This window comes from Jatropha curcas, chromosome 10 (genome assembly GCF_041381405.1).
Source record: "Jatropha curcas cultivar XTBG-Jc1 chromosome 10, XTBG_Jcur_1.0, whole genome shotgun sequence".
NCBI classification, from domain to species: domain Eukaryota; kingdom Viridiplantae; phylum Streptophyta; class Magnoliopsida; order Malpighiales; family Euphorbiaceae; genus Jatropha; species Jatropha curcas.
The window spans coordinates 5,264,286-5,282,375 of NC_143160.1; the positions used below are offsets into that span (position 1 = coordinate 5,264,286).

The 18,090-nt window shown below is 33.7% G+C and overlaps 2 protein-coding genes across 4 annotated transcripts; both read right to left on the bottom strand.

The window, feature by feature from the left end:
* Nucleotides 1–3,161: 3,161 nt before the first annotated feature.
* On the bottom strand, nucleotides 3,162–7,805 carry DXR (1-deoxy-D-xylulose 5-phosphate reductoisomerase). Of its 2 annotated transcripts, NM_001308791.1 has the most exons (13): nucleotides 7,505–7,592; nucleotides 6,952–7,118; nucleotides 6,771–6,857; nucleotides 6,452–6,577; nucleotides 6,308–6,370; nucleotides 5,776–5,925; nucleotides 5,538–5,605; nucleotides 4,988–5,099; nucleotides 4,763–4,867; nucleotides 4,560–4,681; nucleotides 4,305–4,451; nucleotides 3,439–3,608; nucleotides 3,188–3,298 (listed from the first exon to the last, which is right to left on the bottom strand). In NM_001308791.1, exons 1-12 carry the CDS (start codon nucleotides 7,590–7,592, stop codon nucleotides 3,440–3,442), a joined length of 1,404 nt encoding a protein of 467 aa, NP_001295720.1. In that variant the 3' UTR covers nucleotides 3,188–3,298; nucleotide 3,439. The 2 variants fall into 2 exon arrangements, with proteins under 2 accessions (XP_012080067.1, NP_001295720.1); XM_012224677.4 differs by having other exon boundaries at nucleotides 3,162–3,608; nucleotides 7,505–7,805.
* A 3,415-nt stretch (nucleotides 7,806–11,220) lies between these two features.
* PEX14 (peroxin 14) lies at nucleotides 11,221–16,369 on the bottom strand. 2 transcript variants are annotated; one of them, XM_012224678.4, is made up of 13 exons: nucleotides 16,229–16,369; nucleotides 16,065–16,145; nucleotides 15,024–15,265; nucleotides 14,861–14,900; nucleotides 14,543–14,736; nucleotides 14,170–14,359; nucleotides 13,964–14,053; nucleotides 13,145–13,221; nucleotides 12,965–13,007; nucleotides 12,814–12,881; nucleotides 12,541–12,585; nucleotides 12,393–12,461; nucleotides 11,221–11,927 (listed from the first exon to the last, which is right to left on the bottom strand). In XM_012224678.4, exons 2-13 carry the CDS (start codon nucleotides 16,126–16,128, stop codon nucleotides 11,436–11,438), a joined length of 1,614 nt encoding a protein of 537 aa, XP_012080068.1. In that variant the 5' UTR covers nucleotides 16,129–16,145; nucleotides 16,229–16,369; the 3' UTR covers nucleotides 11,221–11,435. The 2 variants fall into 2 exon arrangements, with proteins under 2 accessions (XP_012080068.1, XP_020537559.1); XM_020681900.3 differs by having other exon boundaries at nucleotides 14,543–14,739.
* Between the last annotated feature and the right edge of the window lie 1,721 nt (nucleotides 16,370–18,090).

The window sequence follows — 18,090 nt, forward strand, 5'->3', positions numbered from 1 at the left end:
TTTGATTGTTTTATAATATATTTTTGTTTAAGATATTGCATATATAGCCAATGCCTTTCAGAAATCATAGTAAAATGATTGAATTTCAATGTTCTTAACTTGTCTCGTTTGATGCTTTAGAACAATATATAATGGACACATTCTCCAATTACTGCCTAATTTTCCACAAAAAACAAGCAAAAGGGAAGTTGGATAGGGAAAGTTCTTGAAGGTAATAATCATTGAGATGACCTTTCTCTTTTTCATTTTGGATAAAATTCCAAGCAATTTGCTTGGATGCATCCCATTATATACTCTCTGTCTCCATTGCTACTGGTCCATGTGTTCTTTTTTCCTTTCTTCCTAGAAACCACTCTAAAGAATATTTTATACAAAAAACAAAATATTAGACTGTTTGATTGGTTTTATACTGTAGAGTCGGAAAGGATAGCTGGCCATGTTCACACGTTTTGATGCTAATGCTATATCACATTTTTCTCCCCAAATGGCAGACCAAATTTGTTTCCTTGTCCTTCTCTAATCTCACAATCATACCCTCAAACCTATTTGCAAGAAAAACTTTTTTTAGTCTAGAGAGGAGAGAACTTTGAATAAAGAAAAGAAAGGGAAGAGCTTCCTTTCCAAAAATCTATTTAATTACATGTTTTCATATATACAACTAATTAGTAAACGTGAAATGAGAAAGAGTGTGTGTATCATACAATGGGTAGACATGAGGATATGGAATTATCTATATTAAAAGGTGGGACCCAAAATAATGTAGTAGCAGAGTATATGGTTGTTGTTAAGTTAGGTCAATTGATAGTTGACAGAAAGTTGGGAAACTGTTGATTCTGATACTCTCTTCCATCATCTATGAATTGAATAAAACAGGTAAAGCAGTATGGATTAAGTCATGTTTTTAGCGGAATGACTTTGTTTCTGGAGTTTCTTTCTTCGATGATCAATAATAATTCTTCCTTTCCATCCAATTCATGATTTCTCTATTATATCAACAATTCTATGAATGACATAATCTCTGCACGTTCTGAAACTGTGTTTTAGTATTTTTTTTTATTTATTTATTTAAATTGTTTATCATCAAAACTATTCTACTTTCAGATTCTGTAGATCATCTGTTGAACTCACTCGAGTCACTGGAAGAAAAATAAAAATTGAACTACCAAACAAGAGAGAAGTGGCTACATGGAAATACCCTGGAAAGCTACAGAACGTAAAATTGCTGTCAAAATAATTTCTTATGGGAAAGTGAGTAATCCCAACACCAATTGTCGACAAATCACAACTACGCTAAGAGGCCGGCATAACTCCAATACATAAATTTCCTTTATACATATATATACCATTTGTCTACTCTCTGTCAACTGTATTTACATAATTCGCAAATAGCTTCGTAACCTTCTTTCTTTTGTTAGACGCTTCATAGATAATATGTACTGTATTTCTTTCAAATTTGTTTAGAAATGCAGTCTATTTTCACTGATCTAACTGTTTACTAATTGTTTTATATACACAAAGATGAAATTAGAAGACTAATTTAGGTATTAATCAGGATTAGACAATTGATAACGATTTTGTAGAATTGATGATTTACAATAGAAGGTTACTATTTTCTTGTAATTTTGCAGGTGTTAGTAATCCAATTCGAAAGAGACAATGTTTATTATGTAACTTGTCGTAAACACAAAGGTAAACACAACCGTGCTTGTTAATTAATGTGAATTGATGGTTATAGTTTTTGTTTGGCGACTTAGCGTAGGCAAACATTGCACCGCCTCTCTTTGAGTAGCAATCAACAACTCTTGTAAGCTAAAAAAAATTAGGAATTCACAACTACCAAACAAGACACTAGCGGCCAACGAGAAATGACTTGAAAAAGTACAAAAGCTACAGCTCCACCCAATCAAAAACAATTGATTCATCGCATTTTCCATATATCTATCTATCTATTATGCCGGCACAACCCGAAAGCAAGTCTTTGGAAGAAAATTTTAGTTTTGATAAATATATAAATCGAGAATATTTTCATTATTATACATAAACAAAGGCATAATATCTCGCAATTTGCAAATGCATGTATAGTTCAATGTTACACCGGATCATAGAGAGGGGGGGTTTCATGAATCCCAAAATTAGTTTTATATTTTAAAAAAAGCATGTACTTGATAAAAAATTTTTTAAAAAAATACTATATAAAATTATTCAGCTTATTTTGTCATTGACAATGTAAAAAATAAGAAGTAAAAATTAAAATAGATCCCTAAATTATAATCAAATTAACACAGAAAAATTTTTCTTTTCAAAAACTAACTATAAGTACTGCAACTTATTAGTCTATTAGTACTTGGCCCTTTGGTTCAAAAAGCTTCTTTTGATTGTCGATTGTGTGAGAATTCGATCTTTAAATTATGGTCAAACTAAATATGAGGTCATTAATTTATAATTTCGGTTAATACTTTTGTCCCTTTATTTTTGGACGTAAAGATGAAACTATTAATAAAATTATAATCTACTAACCTTATATTTTTTGAAAATAGAAGTCTCCTTATAGCTAGTTTTTGAAAACATAAATTCTATGTGTTAATTTGAAAATAACGCAGGGCTGATTTATTTTTTAATAAAAATTAAACTGTTAAAATTAATAATTGAAGGAATAATGAATTAATGATATAAAAATAGATATGTTTTTGGCAAATTTATGTATATTCGCGAAGCATGTTCAAAGTGTTTTCTGAATTTTATCTTTTCTTCTTTTTCTGAAAACATTGACGTGTCACCTAATTCATCCAGATTGGTTTTAGACAAAACAATTCGACCACCTATACACAATTCGGGCCAGACAAAATGTGGGCCGAAACAAACGGACAGTAGTTTTAGTTTATTGGGCTTGGGCCATCTAGTTCTGTCCTTTTCTGTTCTTTTCACGGGCCTGACAAATTTTTGGTTTGTTAGACAGCACAGGGACATTCCTGAGCGAGGAAATAGAATGTTCATGCTAAGAATCAAGTTTGCAATTGCATAACCAGATTGAGAGTTCAGTGTAGAGTAGTTCTGTGCACCCAATGGATCAACATAAACGTATAGAATACTGTAGATAAACCATATTTTTGTTTCCTATGGTGTGGCTTTCAAAGATTGCCATCCTCCAAGAACTGGAAATATGAAACCAAAATGAACAATTTTTATTTTTTCAATACAAAATGCAATTTCGTATTCATTTTCTTTTTCCAAAATCAAATCTTCCCATTCATGACCTTGAAAATTCATTTAGCATCTCAAGGATAACACATTTCGGTTGCCATCTTGACAAGCTATATAATACATCTGCAAGACGCCCCCCATAAACCCCACCAACAATGCCGGTTTCCAACATGAGTATAACATCAACCCTCCAGTTAAAGAAACAAAAACTTACTACCATGGCTTGTCAAGTGGTTGATCATGCAAGAACAGGACTTAAACCAGAAGAGGGTTGCAAATTAGCAGCATAGTCTCGCGCCCACAAGTCATAATGTATAATTTCCTCTAAAGAAGGTGAGCTCACCAATTCTGCCCGATGCTTATTGCAAGTTAGCTCCACAATCTTGAAAATGTCAAGATAGCTTATCCTGAAAAAAGACGGCAAACTGTTAATTAACTAAAGATTCTCAACATAAGCACATGCATACTAGCATCTTTGTTAATCACCCAAGTGATCATAGAAAAATAAAATAAAGTTGAACAGACATCCAAGTGCATTAAATTTATGGTTCAACCACTTGATATAGGTGATGCTATAATCTATAAAATATTTTTCTTGACAACATTAACCAAGACAACAAATTCCAAAAAATAGCAGAAATTTAGTAACTCTGCCCTAACAAAATTTTGTATGTTTAGTCATTGATCACATCAAACTACCCGAGGAGACACTTAGGCTGCCAGCTAGCTTCAATGGACAAGAAAAAAAGAGAAAAGAATCCCTTAACTACCACTCTGCTTATAGGATTACACCTATGACTCTCAAACCCATCTGTTTACTGGCTAAGCGTTTGATCAAAGATGAGCATCTTCATTTCTGACTCCTTATACTTCCACATATATCAAGTCATCTATTTCTAAGCACTGATCAGTAATCAAGGGTCCACTAAAACTTCATACTGCATCATCTATATGACTTGTGCTACCAAAATTGGCCAGAAGACAAGGTTGTAGTGCATAAACTTTTTAGAATTTCTTGAATTCCACAAGCTATGCAACAAAAGGTTGCCATAATAACTTTTACGATTTGCAAGCAGATAATTGTTAAGCAATGATAGACATACTTTTCATCGATGAACATCTCCACAGCTTTCTCATTAGCTGCACTAAGAACTCCTGTCATGGTGCCTCCTGCCCTTCCAGCAGCATAGGCAAGATCCATAGATGGGTATTTTACATTGTCAGGAGCTTTAAATGTTAGAGACCCTTGCCTGCATCATCAATATAATTCTAAATATCAACTATAATCCTCACAAAAGTTCCCAATAAACTTGTAATATATCTAAATCCATAGTTTGAAAGGAAAAATGTGTTCTCACTTGCAAAGATCAAGGCGAGGCCAGGTTATTTCAGAGCAGGAAATTCTGTCTGGCCATGACATGGTGTATAGAATTGGTAAGCGCATATCGGGCCACCCCAACTGTGCAAGAACAGAAGAATCCTAGGGAAAAAAAAAAAAAGAATATAAGAAAAGAACAAAGAACTCCTATGGTGCAAGCAGGGAGAAGATGACAGTGCACACCTCTGTTTCAACCATTGAATGTATTATAGATTGTGGATGAATTACTATCTCAATATTATCATAGTCAGCTCCAAACAAATAATGGGCTTCAATAACTTCTAAACCCTGTAAAAACGGGAAATGACTTGAGAGTGTATTCCAGAGCATGGTTGCAAATTTATTTTTCACTCAATATGCTGCACGCAGCATGGAGAAAATTATAGAAAACAGAGCAATATTGCAAACCTTATTGAAAAGGGTAGCTGAGTCTACAGTAATCTTTTTCCCCATGTTCCAGTTAGGATGCTTCAAAGCATCAGCTACCTTAACATCTTTCAATTTTTCAACAGGCAAATCCCTGTCAGCATTCAAGTGATCAAATAGTTAAAAAACAGCTTCTTCAAAATTTAACCGGGTGTGAAATGAAAATTTATGATATTCAGAATGAAGCCATGAAAAAAATGAATGATAGGGACAGATCAGATGTTCAGTAGTCTAAACACTACAAAAAAGATGCAACTTGAAGACAAACATAAATAGAGAACTGTTTTAACCTATGATTTTGATTATGTCAATTTAGTGGCTGTTTTGATACTAATGGAAAGCGACAAGTGCAACAAAACAGATTTTAAACACATAAATTTTCCAAATTATCAAAGAATCAATATCCACAAATTATTGCCCTATCAACAGAGCAAATAAATATAGTATGCAACAACAGCAGAAGGTTAATATTTCCCAGCAGTCTCTTAAACTTACAAACTCAGAAATTGAAGCTTAAATTATGATTTCTCACCTGAAAGCCCCACCAGAAGCAGTTAAAATAATGCGCCGCAATGCACCTTCAGGTAGGCCCTGAATACACTGTAGAAAAGAGATCTCTTTATAATTAATAGAAATAGAATATACTGAAAATAAATTATTGTGCAAAATGCTAGAAATAAGATGAGCTAATACCAAATAGAATTCACAATGTAGCAGAAGCATCTGAGATATACAGAAATTTAGTTATTAGCATAGATACGTTTTCATACCTGAAATATAGCAGAATGTTCTGAATCAGCTGGAAGAATTTTTACGTTATATTTGTGAGCAAGAGGTAGGACAAAAGGACCTCCAGCAATTAAAGTCTCTTTATTGGCCAAGCATATGTCTTTTCCAGCTTCTATTGCAGCCACGGTAGGCTGAAAAAAGTCAATCGAGAAACTTTAGGTGATCCATTCATGTTACTAATTGGCACCATGCAGTTTAAATCTATAAGTAACTCAAAGAATCATCAAATAGTCAAAATACTGCAATCAGTATAAAATACATAAACCAAGAAAACGTTGACCAGTCAGGGTGTTCTCTCCTTTTCTTTTCCTTAAGAATCTTTACATAAATGTCCAACTATATCAATATGAAAGGAAATTATCATACATCCACCCGTCTTCACATTATGTTGAACCTAGGCTTTCACATTTTATTATCTTCCTCGTACATATTTTACCTAATAAAGGCACTAAAAATTTTTGTATCATGTGATGAGATTTACAAGAAAATGACAAAAGAAGACTAAGAGTGTACCTTTAAGCCTGCACAACCTACTATTCCCGTAACAACACTGACAGCATCTGGATGGCGAGCAACCTAAAAATAAATCACTGGCAATTAATAACAAGAACGGCTTCATCAACTAAACCAAAGTTGAGAAATTAGATGGTACCCTACCTCAACAATTCCCTGCTCCCCAGGAATAATCTCAGGCTTTTCTTCAACATCAGCTAAAGCCTCTTTGAGCTCATCAACTAATGACTCATTCCTAACTGCAACAAGTTGCGGTTTGAAAGTTTTCACCTGTATAATGCAAAAAAATTATCAGCACCAGCTGAATTGAATTTGACTAGAATACTTTTTGCTAAATCTCAGATTGCCAAGCATAAGAAGTTCACTAAAGATTAAGATCATGATTGGACCAAAAACAAAGGTCAAATAATAAATTAGAAGTATTGCATGTTCTATATATATCATAACGAAATTGACTGATTACCTGATCAGCAAGAAGAGTAACATTTGAACCAGCCGCAAGCGCCACCACTTTAAATTTATTAGGATTCTCTGCCACTATATCCAATGTCTGCCAAAACAAAATTATCAAATTCTATTTCTGAGACTTATCATCAATCAAAAGCAGCCAGAAGTGGAGAAGATAAATCTCAAAGAATTCACACCTGAGTACCAATTGAGCCAGTGGATCCAACAATTGAAATAGGCTTCGGACCATCCCAAGTCTTACGGCCTGGCTCTGGAAAAGCTCTCCCAGGCCAGGCTGGTGGAGGAGGCTGAGCCGAACATTGCACTTTCCTTCCCAAATCCTTTCTCTTCAAACTGAAACTACCTGAAATTTCACAAAACAGCAACCCGAGTTTGTTATACTTAAAACCATCAATAAACCAACAGAATACAATCATTTTACACAGAAATGCTTCAGTTCTAGTTGAAACAAAAACAAAAAAAATAAATTTCTCTCTCTCTCTCTCTCTTTTCTTTTTCCTTTTGATCAGCAAAAACTCAAAAAGGAATCCATTCAGTCTTATCTTTTCCTATAAAGGTCGTATTTCATCATGTATAAAAGAATAAGAGTTTCGCTTTTCAGACTAAAAAAGAGTACAGGTAAATAAGCTTTATGTTGTAGCTCAGTAGCTCCAACTTTGTGTGTCCGTCTTTCTAGGTAACCAAACAGAAAAGGAGAGAAAAATGGAAAAGCAGAGAGAAGAGTTAAACCTGGAAGCTTGGGTAGCTGGTTGGACTTGGTGGAATCTAAGAAGGAAATGGCTTTGATTTCAGCCGGAGAAAGCAAATTAAGAGCCATGAAATTAACCAATCAAATTCAAAAGTTCTACCAACTCGAATTTCAGGAGAGAGAGAGAGAGTTGGAATACGATATGTGTGGCCTGAGGCTGGGGATAAATGAAACGAAAATGTTAGAAATTTATACGGTAGGCGTGTGGCTTTGTGAATTGCGGGATTTTGATTTTGATTTTATTATTTTTTGTTCGCTTTGTCTGTTTGTGTGTTGAGGAGGTAAGAGGAGGGGAGGGGGATATAATTGACCGTGGAATACCGGAATTAGACTGGATGACAGTGAGTGGGACAGATTGTCCAATGAGCTCATCTTCGTGGACTCAGTGGATACCCCAATATATATTTAGTTATGGAAATTAATTACTTATTAAGAAACATAATGACATTACATTTATATTACCATTAAATTTAATAAATTTAATAATTTTTTGAAAGAACGTAAAATTTTAAATGCGATAAGTATTATAAAATAGATATAGCAATAATTTTTATTTAAGGGAGCGAAATCTTGTATTAACTTTCGATCTTCTAAAAATTGCATAAAAGCATTGAATTGGAAATATGATTAGCATGTGGCTGTTTTTTATCAATTAAAAACGGAAGGTTGTTAAAATACACTATTGTAAAACAAAATAATATGAACTATCCTTGAAACTTATATATTTTATTGTGCATAAAAATTACTCTTTTCTAATATTGTTTTCGGGTTCACGACGGTCTCTCTATCCGAATTTGTTTTAGGAGTATTTACTACTCATTAATAGTTATATGATGCATGAATAACCTTAAACTGGAGGCAGACGACACCGTTCTGTGATGCATGAAATTTGACTGCAAACTACACATAAACAGTGATATTTTGGATACCTGAGTAGATCCCCTTTGAATATAGCCAAAAAGATATTCTTATCATGGGCTTTTATGAAAAGGCATCTTTTTGTTTTTGATGCTCATAAGCATAGTTATCTAAAGAAATTTTTATTTTCTTATAGTTACTATTATCAATTCAAAAAGGTCAAAGATATGAAATTCAATTTTCAACAAAAAAAAAAAAAAAATCATATATAGCATACAATGTTTGAATTTAATTTAGAAATTTCAAAATTAAAACTCATATTTGTGTTTATTTCCTTTTTTTTTTTTTTAAGTTCTATTTCACCTTACCCTAAATCCATTAAAACAATAGTAATTGTTCTTGTCCACTTGAAGATTGGGGTCTGTAGCTAAACGACAATACTTTTTAGTAATTAATTATAACAAGAGAATAGAGGAGAAAGAAAATAAAATTAAGTGTGTTTGAATAATATATTTTATGAAATCAAGAAAGGTTTGATTTTAACAGCCAAAGTCCAAAGTTTGGTAAAGTTTGGTAGTATTAACGACGCAATAAATAAATATAAATGATAAGGTAATAAACTGTGCTTCCTCCGTTTTGTGAAATTTATCATTTTTTATCTTTTTACTGAAATTAAAAAAAATAAAATGATTGAATCATTTTAATTTTAGAAAAAAAATTACTTTAATTTCGGGACAACAAAATCTAAAATAAATTAATATTACAAAAGACAAAAAGTACCATTTGATAGAGAAATGATGAAATGAAATGGGCACATCATGTGTTGTTTCACATGCACCATGGCAGGCATGAATTCACGTGTCTCCACTGTTTTCAACACGTTGCATATCATTTTTTGGGTGATTGATTCTGTATAATCGATGAATGGAGTCAGATGCTTAAAATGTAAGCGTTTAATATTTTAATCGATTAAAAAGTTAAAATTTATTTTCGAATACATCTTACATAAAAATGATAAATTTATTAAATTTGAGAATAGAATTTACTTTTATTAATTGGTAAAGAAATTCTAAGTATAAATAACAGAGGAATGAAAGATCTGTCAGTTAAGGTTTAGGAGTCAATAAAGGAGAGCTGAAAGTAATTTAGGGAGGAAAACTAGACATATTGCAGGGTCAACAAAGAGACTAACCAGCTCTCTTAAAAATATGTTTCTGTCAATAATAATTAAATAAGAATTTTGTACTCTACTGTTTTAAAATATAGATATTCTCTAGGATTGGTGTTCTTCCTCATTTCATTTTTATATAATAATAAACTATCCAAATATAATATCGAAAGCCAAATGGGTCGGCAAAATCGAAATTTATTTCATTTTTATTCTTAAATTTTTTAGTGATTCCAAATACTCTAATAGCACCACAATTGTGCATTGAAGGTCTGAGATTTTTATTGGATAATTAAATCCCATAAAGAAAAATGGATCAATAAACTAAGAAAAATAATAATAATAATAATAATAATAATTCAGTCTACAAAGTAGACTACAGTAGTAAAAGAAGAAGTGTAAAGCAACCAAGAGAGAAGTGATGACTGAATGACTCAAACGTCTGCTTTGAATTGTTTAGTATACTGCATGAAGTCATAGAGCCCTATAATTTCCAACAAAACCAAATTAATATTTGCAGTCAAGTTTTACCAACAAAAAAATTATAAAATATATATATATATAAGGAAACCGCAGCAGCCATCTTTTTTGTTTATTTATTTATTTATAATGTTTAATCGAGTGAGCTGAGATATCTTGACTGAGAGAAAATGGAATCCATATTATAATTGTCAAAGTTTTGTTTTGTCTATTAGGCTGCTCTGGATAAAACATTAGCTTATTTCATCAGTCAAAAATGGCAAGCTCAAACTCTCTGCTCTGTTTGGATTTTATATTATTATTATTAAACCACTCAATTCATTATCGTAGCAACAACAGATAAGACAACAATACCCTCTCCTTCGACATCAGAGAGAGAGATTTTTACATCACGATTTAACTTTTTTTTTTTTTTACCATAATAGTATAAATTATGAAGTTTCACTAACAAAATGGAAATGGACACCTATGCATCTTTAATTCACCAAACGCGAATGAAGAGATCGATCCAGAAATCGGGAATCCACCGGCAGTCACAAAATCTGGTTTCTATTGGTATATCTTGTCCGTAAACAAGTATATAATCTCAAAATTTTTAATAAAAATTATAGTATTATAATAATAAATAAATCTGGTAGGTACTAATTTGCCAGCACAAGAAAACAAGTGGAGCCACACATTCCAAGGTGCATAAAATCAGAGATAACTTTGTTAATGTCCATTGCTAATCACGTCTTGGAAATAAAAGATACAAAACGACAATAATCATAATACCATAAATAACTTATAATTCACAAGCTTATTTTTTTACATTTTAAGCAAGTTGTCAGGCAAGCACATGGACATTTTTTGCCACCTAAATTATAAGGGAAACGATGATAAATTAATAATGGACAAGCACTGATTTATCATTCAGAAACAAATAAGCATGCCCTTTTCAAATTTGAAATCGATCTATCCTCTCGGTTCTACTTATTTAAGTTTTAAATGTGGCTCAAGTTAAATCATTTAGTAACCTCAATTCCAGAAAAGAAAATGACTTCTAATTGAATATTTACAGCAAGATTGGAATGCTTAATATACAAAAATAAAACAAATGGGCAGCGTGTGATAGAAATTAAGGTATTAAAATAGAGTACAGTAGTAGGCTGACATTAAATAAAGAAGCAACAGCAAGATTAGACTACGCTATAAAGATTGCAATTTTGCTTTGTTTATTCACAATTTATTCCCTTATAAAATAAATACCACATATATTGTTTAAAGCTCAATTTGGATACACAATACTCATGGGAATAAACATATAGTTTCAGGCAGATACAGGATAATTCTTCAAACAATTATTTTTACTCGTAATTACCTACCTGTAATTCAGGCCAGCTGATCCTGCAAATTCAAATCCACCTTCAGTTTCCTTCATAGCTGTGTTCTTGATCTTCCTTTATCTCGCTTGAGTTTACCTCTGATTCCCCACCGTTGATCTCCACTGCACCACCTGATTCAGATATTTTTGTTATCCTCTGCAACTCATCCGTTGCGTCTGTGGAATGAGACACAGGCTGATCATCAGCCAACTGTTCCTTCTGAACTGATGGTTTTGGCCGTCGAATGGCTTCTGCTGCTTCAGGCATTGCAACAGGCGGTGGCTGTGGAGGAACCCATGCACGCTGAATTGGCTGCTCATTAGTTCGTGCACTGTAAGGTCCAGTCTTGAGTTCATCTTCATTTTCAATCTCTGTGATTCTCGCATTCTTCCGCTGCCACCAAGGTGTAGTGTTCTCGCCATCAAACTGATAGGTCACCCCGTTTTCTTGTATCTTGGTATTCAAACCTTCTCCATTTACTTGGGGCTGAAGCACTTGGCTCAAATTGGTTTGGGATTGACCCACCTCCCAAGGCTACATGAGAAAGAAAATGAGTTAATTAGATTCAATGTGAAGATATTTCTCAATAGATCAAACAAGCATCAACAACTTTGTTCTTAGATGTAGCTCATATGCTGCATTGAATTTGAGCCATATGAAAAATAGGGCATAGGAGCCATCAGTTGATTACATATTCTCACAAGTCTCAGAAGTCGAGTAAATGCAGTTTTAAGGAGTGAATTTCATATTCTGCACCATCAGTAGAGATTCTGGCATTTTTAATTGGACGAGTGCAGCGAAAAATGACCTACACTAAGAAAAGAGGACTAGAACTTCTCAAAGAACAAATAGAAGTACAAGTTCCAAAATTTTATTCCTTAAATAGCAAAGCACATCCAACAAGGATTCATTGGTCCATAATCTATAGCAAGTTAACAACAAAGGGGTAAAAAGGGGGAGGGCGGACATTAAGGAAGGAAAACCTCTCAAAAAACACACCTTATTTCTAGGTGCCAAGCGAGGATTTGAAATTTGCTGGTTAGGGTTGGGCGGTTGATCATTGATATCCTGCATAAAATTCCAGGAGGATAAAATTAATTTGACCGCAAAAAGCAGCCAATCTTTATATAAACTAAGTCTTCTTTACTCTGATGTTTGGAGGTCTCTCTCCTCTTTGGACCATTGCCATGATCTGCAATGTTATGAAAAAAATGAATAAGACATGATGCTATGAATCTTTATTTAACTCAACAGAATCAATTCATGAATTGCTATCTATCCAACTTCACTACTAAACTAAATGAAGAAATTCAAAACATATACAGGCCACAATAATTTGGATACACAAAATTGCGTACTAAGAACAAGGATGATCCTCAAGCTCATACAATAAAATCAACAAATTTACATGCACTTTTACCTCCATATATGACTTTGGGTGTGGTGCTACTGAGGGTTCAGCAGACGTGGGCGGCGAGGAAGATCTCACTGTCCACAATTGCAATTACATGAAATGGATAATCAAACCATAAAAAAGAAACAAACAAAAACAAAATATTGAAGGTAACAACCTGAGCGCAAATCAGAATCCGCCTTCCCATTCACATAGGTTTGCTGGGATAAAAAAAAAAAATGAATCAGAAAGAACATCAATTTGCATGTTTCAAAACTAGTTGTACAGAATCTACAGTCCAAATTCACTTTCCAGATCATGAAGCTTAGCTTTATAATTCACACTATGGTATACTTACCTTAGGATGATTTGCCACTGAGAGTGTATAATCTTCTTGATCAGCAAGAGATGTTCTTCCAAGGTTATTAGCTTGTCCTAACAGACAGTAAAAGAAAATGTCTGAGACAAAAAAGTCCTGGCTTTTATTTTGAGACGCCTTTTCCAGAAACTCTATGGAATTTCAAAAGGAAAATTTAGTACTGAAAAGTGACTAGTAGTTTAGCTACAGTGAAACCTTAAAACTGAAGAAAATGCTACCTGAAGAATTAATTTTGAGGATAAGAACTTTTGGCATAGCAATGGGGATAGTTTCATTTCACTGTTTGTTAAGGAACATCATCACTTTTACATGTACACACACAAAGGACTTGTCCAAAGCTGTGATATAGATAAAAATATTCCTTCCTTTTTCTGTGAAATTGACCATATAAATTTCTTTACATTTTGAATTGGGACTACAGTTCACACATTGACCAGGGTCTTGGATTGCAACCACAAAGCTGTAAGTTATTCTGTGAAAATTGACCATGTAAATTTCTTTATATTTTGAATTGGGACTATATAGTTACACAGTGACCAGGTCTTGGCTTGCAACCACAAAGCTGTAAGTTTGATTCGTGAAAGAAGCTAAGTTCGTATGAAAATGATAAAATAAGTTTTCCTTTTAACCGACTATGGATGTGTGTGTAAATATATCCTCAGTGCAAACATATCCTCAATAAATTTATGTTTAGTACAGACTGCCCCAGAGATAGGCAACAAGCAGCCACTTAACAACCAAGCTTGTGCAGCCATATTAGCAAATCTACTAGTGTGATGAGACGGCAAGATTTTATACCTTCCAATTTGTGTATCGCCATACTCATTGATTTCATTTCCTGAACTTGAAGATCCAGCAAATTCATAAATTCCTCAAAGTATCTCTTCTCTGAGGAGAAGATATCAAAATTCAGCAATTTTGTAGATGATAAAAGCTTATTAGATACTAGTTAAAGTCAGCAAAATTAATGGATAAAACATAATAAGCCCAACTCCTAATCCCACCTTCACTTTTTGAATTCAAGATTTCTTGGCTTGCTTTTGCAACATCAGCTGCCGCTGCTGCAGCTGATTTTGCGGCTGCAGCTGCCTCTTCTGCCAAACTTGGTTTTGCATTAACTTTCTTCATAGAGTCTTCTTCTTCTTCCAATACAACCTTGCGTATCCACAACTTCAGTCTGGGAACAATAGCATTCTGAACAAGGACCATGTTAATCTAATAGTGACGTCAAAAGAACATAACACACATGTTAAAATGCATGATTAGGTAGAAAAAACATAAAGATACAGCACAGAAGCTCATAATTGCACATGCACATTAGGCATTGACATTTGTCTAATTTGATGCAATGGTAGAAGAAAAAATAGTTGTTGATACCTTAATCAGGACAGCTGTCCCAGCACCTGAAGCTGCCAGTAATCCTACTGCTAAAACAGCATGATACCATTGAAAACGGGATCTTGCTAAAGTTGCCACAGAGGAAACAGTACCAGTAGGAGCAGCTGCTGCAGGCTGAAGAACTTGTGTCTGGGCTGGCGGCTGAACATTTGATGTTGATCTCACTTGAGCATCTACTTTATTGCAGAAGAAACACCAATAACATTAGTGATAAAAGGACAACAGAATTTCTTCCAAAACCAAGAACTGATATACCACAAAAGCTGAGTCCCAATTCAATATTGCAAAGATTATTACCTTGATTTGTAACATTTGCTTGTGTGCTTGGAGGGGAGTCCTTCAAGTTCCAGAAAATGTTAGAGATAAAATGGAATAGGCATGAACATATTGAGATTTTATGAATTCTTTATAAAAGAAATGCCATGGAGAAAAGAGTCACCAAACAAAAGCAATTACTTACAGGCACTCTGCGAAAAGCTTCATCAATTTCCTCCTTTGTTAGGCCCTTCCTTTCAAGAAAGGATCGCCTATACATGACCGGAGAACCCCTAACTTTTGGGTGTGAAAGAAATTTTACAGCATTCTGCACTTGATCCTCTCGCATTGGTTCCGAGTTCACAAAGACAGATGGGGGACTCTGTTTAGTAGCCTCCTCCCTGGCTGGCTGCTGAATCTCATTTGTTGGTTGTGCCAGCTCTGAAGCTAAATGTTTCAAAGAACATTGCTACATGATTAGCTTTTTAGCTAAGGGACTCCAACTAAGAATAAACTGTTGGTCCTAACTTCTAAACCAATAAATTTGATCATATGTTTCAAGTTCTCTTCAATGTGAGATTAACAAGCAAAAGGCACGGCCATTGCATTAAATTAAGTTGAGTTTGGACATATATTGGAACAAAGTAATTCATGCTTTTGTGAAATTAACAATAAATATTTTCTTTCGTTTGGGTGGTGATAAACTCATGAATGTGAATGAAAACTTGTATTTCTTTAAACTCGAAAGATCTACTAAAAAGATAACGAGATGAAGCGTGTTTTTCCCCTCTAGTTTTGCAAGTCCAAAACATATGCAAAATAAACTAAAATTCAAACCTTGAAATGCAAACGGCATTTTCTTATTCTAAAATTATACGGGTTTTGGAAAAGGATAACAGAATATGCGGACGTCACTGGTTGATGGAAATTGGAACGAGATTTAGGATTCTTTCACTTGTTAATAAAGTTTCATATTAACGCAATTTTCTTCCACAAAACACCAAACAAAATAAATAACGACGAGATATAACAGTGTACTAATAAGAGAGCATAATACCAAAACTTCAATTGTATCGATATGTCCACAAAACACATAAATTCAAATTGCAGAAATATTTCCTACTACTCCTCGAAACCAAAAATTGATATCTAATTTTAAAAACTAGATTAACATTCAGATATCGATTCGTACAACACTAGAAAAGGAAAACCAAATGTCAACATAAGTAAGATATTTGTTTAGCACCTGGACTTTGGGGTTTCTCATCGGGAACACTAGAAGGAGGAGGAGGGGACGATTGAGTGGCCATAGAGTCACCTATGTTGACTGAAAAAACGAAACCGGCAAATCTAAGCGATGAAAAATGTAAAATTCAAAGAAGAAAGAAGCAAGTTCTGCTTCTTGCTTACCTGAACGATGACGGTGGTGATTGTCAGAAGTGGTTTTTGCTCATTTCGAAGCGTGTGATGTTTACTGCAGGTTGTTAGTTCAGAAGTCTTAACCGATTAAATACGCTCAAAATCGGTGCAGATAACATGGTGCGTTACTCAATTATTTCACTATTCAGCCACTGCCTCAATACGTATCCACTCTTATCTTTCCTTGTTTCATGGGCTTAAAGTTGGCCCAACTCAGATGCTTCTAAAACTTAAAAGGCCCAAACAAACTTATTCCTAAATTGACCGACATGTCGTTCGACGACCGCCTAAAACATTCATATTGGCCTCACAGCACGCCGTCGTATTTCGAGAAATTCGGAGACTAGTCGTTTGTTTCTTTGAATAACGGGTGGTTGCATAGTAAGTGATCACCGTGATGTGCATTCCTTTTTTGCCGAACGAACAGCATGCACAAGCTGTTGCAAACTTATCATATGACGTCGTTTATTTATTTATCATATAATTCAAAAGACGGAAAGACGTAACTTGTAAGTGATTTCACAGATTTCTATGCTGTTTTATTTCTTGAACGACAGTGTATAACTTGAACATCTCATAAGAGGAGGGTTATGCTAATCATTTTAATGATGAACTTGTGATATTGAAAGGCAAGGCAAGACTGTATTTGTTTTGCGAAAATAATTTATTTAAAAAATAATTTTCTGATTTTTAGTCTTTGGATTTCTTAGAAAAATAAGTTTGAAAAATATTTTTAACTTGGACCAATCGCCAATCCCGTCCTCAACCTGTGCATGGTGTATTGTTGGATCATGCAACGTAGCATGGAGAGGGGACGTCCCGTTATTCAATTCATGGTCACAAATCTTTAGGGTTTGGGTTTGTGGATGGAGCCATTTTCAAATATTATTCATCATCAAGTTTCTATGCAATTTTTTGAAGGCCAAGAGGGCCATTTCCTTTTTTATTGTATGATGATCCAGCTATTGTGGAGGGAGGCTCTTGCTCTTCGATCATCATAGAGTACGGTGGAGGTCACCGACGACGTGATTAATTGAATCAAGGCGCTTGATGTATGTGCAAGCACACATTTGCAAAAAGAAAACTCAAGCCAAACTGATCTAATACAATCTTAATTTGATTGTTTCGGTTGATTAATTTGGTCTAGTTTATGTTTTAAAAGTTTTAGAGTCCAAATTTTCGATTTAGGTTGACCAAAAATAGATAAAATAAGATCAATTTGGTCCAATTTCGATTTTATATTTGATTTGATGGAGATAAAAAAAAGCAATGATATGAGCAAGAGGTGGGAATCGGTGTTTCCTTCTTCTCTAACATCGACAGTTGAATGAGAAAAAGGAATGACAGACAGATAAAGAAAGAAAGAGAGAAAGAAAGGATAATTACATGTTTGAGCCAAGTCGAAGTGCTAGAGAACTCGTTTGCCTTTTCTTTTCATATAACAACAAAAGCAACTATCAAGCACAAAGATTTTTTTTTTTCTTGGCACAAAAGCAACATAAAATTTATTTTTCGCCAACTATCAAGCACAATTTAAAAAAAAAAAAAATTAGTTCCAGCCCTCCATTTTGGCTATTCGATAAAATTTTATTTTATTTTTATTCATTAAGAGATCCAATAAATCAAAAGAATACTGTGAGTTACACAATATAAATAATCATTCTTTCTACTCATCAAAGTATATATATAATCTTTTAAAGTTACATATAAAGTAGTTTTAATGTGTTTTGAATTTTAAAATGATTTAAGACGTATAAGATAACAATACAGATAATAATATGGACAAAAAAATTTTGGTCACATACCATGTCTGATGTTAAAAAAATAAAAAAATACAAACACGATTATGTAAT